Source organism: Echinops telfairi, unplaced genomic scaffold, assembly GCF_000313985.2.
Source record: "Echinops telfairi isolate 266 unplaced genomic scaffold, ASM31398v2 ScPeMD7_7412;HRSCAF=8450, whole genome shotgun sequence".
NCBI classification, from domain to species: domain Eukaryota; kingdom Metazoa; phylum Chordata; class Mammalia; order Afrosoricida; family Tenrecidae; genus Echinops; species Echinops telfairi.
In genome coordinates this window covers 16,681,340-16,686,248 of record NW_022111312.1, presented here as the reverse complement: position 1 = coordinate 16,686,248, position 4,909 = coordinate 16,681,340, and the positions used below count along the sequence as shown (strand labels likewise).

Genomic DNA, 4,909 nt, shown 5'->3' with positions numbered 1-4,909 from the left:
GACCACAGTAGCCTCTTTGCTGCCTCCCAGCTTCCTAGGGGACTGGGTCAGGGCTGCACTCCTTAGCGCCTCAGTTGTCTCATCTGTGGAAGGACCCCTGCCCTATGGACTTTTGGGAGATGAGTTAAGGAGTCTTGGTGGTGTCATCATTACACATTAGGCTGCTAACCACAATGTCAGCAGTCCTAAACCACCAGCTGCTTCTCGGGAGAAAGATGAGGCTTTCGACTCCTGCGAGGAGTTGCAGTCTTGGAAATTCACAGGGCCAGTGCTACCCTATTCTATAGGGTCCCTATGATTCGGCATGGACTCCATGGCAGTGAGTTAGGTTTTGGTCTGCTTGCTGGTGTGGTGGGTCACACGTTGGGTTGTTAACCACCAGGCCAGTAGTTCAAACCCACTGGGTGCTTCCCAGGAGAAGGGCGAGTCTGTGTGTCCAGTAGAGATCTGCAGCCTTGGACAATACAGGAGACAGTTCTACTCTGTCTGACAGCATCGCTCTGGGGCAGAATCTGAGTCTGGCAGTAGTGGAGCTGGGCTGTGCACTGGATTGCCAATGGCAAGGTTGGGGATGCGAACCCATCAGCCGCTTCTTGGGCAAAATGTGAGGCTGTCCACAGCTGCACAGACTAACGGCCTTGGAAACCAAAGGGGCCGTTCTACTCTGTTCTGCGGGGTCGCTGTGAGTTGGGACTGTGGGTGGTCAGTGGGTGGAGGAAGGAGCTACTGCCCCCCCACTTCCCACGTCTGTCACCTTTCATAACCCCCTCTGAGGCCACCTGTAGAGGTGGCTGTGGAGTGGGCTGAGGCAGGGCGGGGTTAATGAAAATAAACTACCCCCTTGTGCCTCCCCAGGTCCCAGAGTCCAAGTCACAACCTCTTCTGCACCCCGCTACCCACCACACTGGAAACACTTCTGCTGCAGTGTCTTCCTATCAGACAAGCCCGACTCTGGGCAGCAAGGAGCCCCCCTCAGACCCTGGGGAAGGAGGCCTTGGGACCAGGAGGTGGCAGAGGGCCGTCCTGTCTCAGACCACCACCACCCAGACGCCTGCTGCTGATGCAGACACAGCCTCGCAGGGCCCAGGTGCATCTGGTCTTTGTGGTCTGGGGAGGGACCAGTGCCTCCGCTGCGGCCAGCATCTCGTTAATGGGAGCCACTTGGGGACCATCATGGGCACCCTGCTGGCAGGTGGCCCCTCAGGGAGCTGAGGCTTACCTACAAGCGCACTCACACTCGGGAGACTGAAGGCTTTCCCACAAGCAAAATGAACGCATAGACCCGGCTCTTTGTTAATCCACATGACCCCAGAGCCCAGAAGGAGCCCAACCCCACCAACAGAAGGGCTCCTTTCATCTGTCCGTTCTCTCAGTAGCTTAAAAGGCCAAATTCCAAGACTATGTCTCGTTCAAATCAGCCCCAGTGAAAGCCCTCAGCAGGGGTTCTATCAACAGCACCCCCCATGGGTACTTTTCAGGCGCAGGGTCTTCCACACTGGGGCACAGTAGGGATGCAATATGTGTGTGTGTGTGTGTGTGTGTAACTCACCCCCTCTTAAAGAGGAGTGCTGGGACACTGGCTGCTAACCACAAGGCTGGAGGTTCTAACCTACCAGCTGCTCCTGGGGAGGAAGCTGGGGCTTTCTGCACCTGTGAAATCCACGTTCTTCGACACCCCATTCAGGGTCATTATGAGTCAGCATCAACTTTGTGCTGTGGTTTTGCTTGTTTGCTTTCTCCTGCGTTATCAGATGCACTATCTAAGGATGTCGGATGCTCAGAGGACCTCTGTGGCAGGCCGTGTCTGAGATCATCCATCTGTGAGTGAGTTTGAGGTTACTTCCATACATTCAGTGCTTTAAAATACATCTTTGTCACCACTGGCCACGCCCAGAGGAAAGACGAGGGATAGAAACTGACAAGCCTGTGGAAGTAGTCCATCCCATGGACTAACGGACCACAGAAACATCAGCCCCCACAGCCTGAGCCCCGAAGACCTAGACGGTGCCCGGCCACCACCGCCAACTGCTCTCAAAGGCACCACATTAGAAAGTCCTGGAGAGAGTGGGTAGGAAATTGTAGACCGGAATTCAGAATCAACAAATAGACCAGGCTTACCAGTCAGGTAGCGACAGGTGGGCACCCAAGACAGTGGCCCTCATTAACCCTCAGGCATGGGAAGGACCTCACTGTTGTGTCTGAGTAATCAGCACTTAAGACGGAAAGGGCAGCCTGTAACCACAGAGCCAGAGACTTAGGAAGGGGGAGCCATGGAAACAAGAGATGTGGGAGGAAGTGGGGTAAGCGTAGTCCGTGGGAGATTGCAAGAGGTGAGCTGAAGCTGGGTGTGGGTTGGTGAATGTAGAACTGATTGACTGTTCTGCAAACCTTCACCTGATCCGCAACAAAAAGTCACAAAAGCACTTGCTCTGAGTCCCTCCATCGACGGTTACCTTTGGGGTGAGTGTGACCCACATACTGCTCAGCCTTTTCCTGGAACCACTAGACCTCTGGGGGCGGGGGCAATCGAGGACGGCTGCTGGATATCAGCACCCAGTGGGTCACCGCAGTCTGGCCCACAGCAGTCAAGAGGACTGGGCAGTGCTCATTTCCTGTTCCCCTGCCTCCTCACAAAGCCTTCCTCAGCTAATAGAGAGGGGGCCCAGCCTGCCCCTGGTGCACACAGTGTTCAGGCGAGAGCACGGGGTGAGGTCATGACACCATGTGTACATTCCTTCCCGTCAGCTCTGCGCGTCCTCCTTCCTTCGATCGGCACTGCCAAGCACAGCTCCTGAACAATTAAGACAGCTCCAGGGCTCCGACTAGTCCTTCTGGCCCCGTCATGGCTCACCGAGCGAAAGCAGAAAGGACCACTTTGTGGATGTGGGTGTCACAGAGCGGCTCTGTGACACTGGAGACGTCCCGTTCTCTAGAGAACAGGGCAGTGTGCCCTGCATAGCAACCGAGTCTCTTGACGGCAGAGTCAGAAACAACGGCCGGCCCAGAGATGGTGGCCCGTCACGTGGTTGTGAATGCACGAACCCTCCACCGTCCTGGTGATGATCCAACCTCCCGACCCTGGCTCTTCCACCTCTTCCCAGCACCCCCCTCCCCGCCCCTGTTTGTTCCAGGACTCAGACCTGGAGTTTATCCCATTCCTGTGAGCCTCCCAGAGCACACTCCATCACAAACTTGGTCCGTTCCTGCTTCCCTGGGTTGGCCATGTCTGGGCCTGTTCTGACTGACTCAGAGCCTGAAATGCCCCCTGTCGCCCACATGAACCCAGCCAGAGGGAAGGGGCATGGCGGTCTCTGCTTGTGGTTAGTGGGGCCAGGGCCCCGTTACAAGCCCTGTCACCCTGTCGTCCCCACACACGTCACGGCACCCATCTTTGGATGCACTGGTCCCCCGCTGTGAAGGCACCTTGGAGGAAGGGGGCAGGAGGGAGGGTGTCGGTCAGAGCTGTACCAGCCCAGTCCGGTCAGGATGGCGAGCTGGGCTTCGATCCACAAGGTCAGCAGTTAAAAACAACCAGCTGGTCCTCAGGAGAAAGACCAGCTTTTCTGCTCCCCCAGCAGTTACTCTTCGCACAGGGCAGTTCTGCCTGTCCTGCAGGGTTACAGACTCGATAGCAGTGGGTTCTGGGTTTGAGCCCAGCCCCGCAGCCCTACCTGCCCAGTGAGACGAGACCTCAAGAGGGGCCTGTCAGGTGGGGTTGGCTGTCAAGAATTAGGAAGGAAGTCCTGGACTCACTGCTCCAGTGATTCTCAGAACTGCCTGCTCGATTTCGCCTCCTCGCTGACCAGGGAGCGTACCCAGATGGGGAGACGGGCCTGCTGGTCCTTCAGCCAGCCACTCACCCCAAAGCTCCTTGTTAAGCACCTCCCCGTGTGCCACCCTCGATTTGGATGTTACTGACACAGTGGCCCCTGCAAGAGTGGGGGTGCAGCTCTGGTAGTGCTGGTATCAGGCTGAGAACCAAAGGTCCGTGGTTTCAGTGTGCCCGGCAGCTTCCGTCCAGGGAGGAGCCGCAGGCAGCCAGCTTCACTGAACACAATGGACCGGAAACCTGAGTCACCAGAAACCTGTGTTGGAATGGGGGCTCAATGGCACCTAGTCCACACTCCCTTGGAGCGGCTGAACCGCGGGCACCAAGAGCAGGTGATGCTGTGGACAGGACCGCAAGGGACAGCAGTGAGGACAAATGCCTGTGACCGCTGGCCTGAGGCAGTGCGGTGGCCCCGAGAGGGGCCCAAACTTGCGAGTGCTACAAGCAGTCCTCGGCCCACCTGTCATCTGTTCTAAGGTGGGGCTGGGGTGATGCTGTAAGCTAGGCCACCATCTTTCCAAAGCCAGTCAGGGTCACCCACCATGGGCAGGTCTCAGCAGAGCTGCTAGATGGAGAACAGACGAGGAGGAAAGGCCTGGTGGCCCCTGCTACCCAAACAGAACACTGGGCTGGGAGATGAGCCCTCCTCAGGCTGGGGGCAGCCTCGACCACAGACTGGAGCCATCCACAGTCTGAGGATGGTGCAGGTCTGATCGGCGTCCCCTCCTGCTCTCCACAGGGTTGCCAGGAGCTGGGGTGACCCCCCAGGGCCGAGAGAGTGGGCGCAGTCTCTAAAGCACACCCCCAGAAGCCGACGACAAGCACCTCCTCAGGAACGAGCAGCAGGGCTGCAGCGTGAGGGTCTCACCATTGCCAGGGGCACGATCCCCACCAGGTCCTTCTGGCTGACGAAGATCTCGGACGTGACGGCGTCGGTGGCGCCCCTCCGCGGGTACTCTACCTGCCAGGTGATGGGCTGCGACCCTGACAGGCTGCTGAAGCTGGCCATCTCGAAGTTCATCTGCACCACCTCCACAAAGACCCCGCCGCTCCTGCAAGAGAGCCACGAGGTGCTTCAGG

The 4,909-nt window shown here is 57.7% G+C and overlaps 1 protein-coding gene across 1 annotated transcript in view; it reads right to left on the bottom strand.

The window, feature by feature from the left end:
• The window catches only part of TMEM132C (transmembrane protein 132C), a 122,053-nt gene that overhangs the window by 47,330 nt on the left and 69,814 nt on the right, over window positions 1–4,909 (bottom strand). Inside the window, exon 5 of the mRNA XM_045296732.1 lies at window positions 4,698–4,881. Coding sequence (XP_045152667.1) covers window positions 4,698–4,881 — 184 coding nt within the window. The remainder of the gene's footprint in view (window positions 1–4,697; window positions 4,882–4,909) is intronic.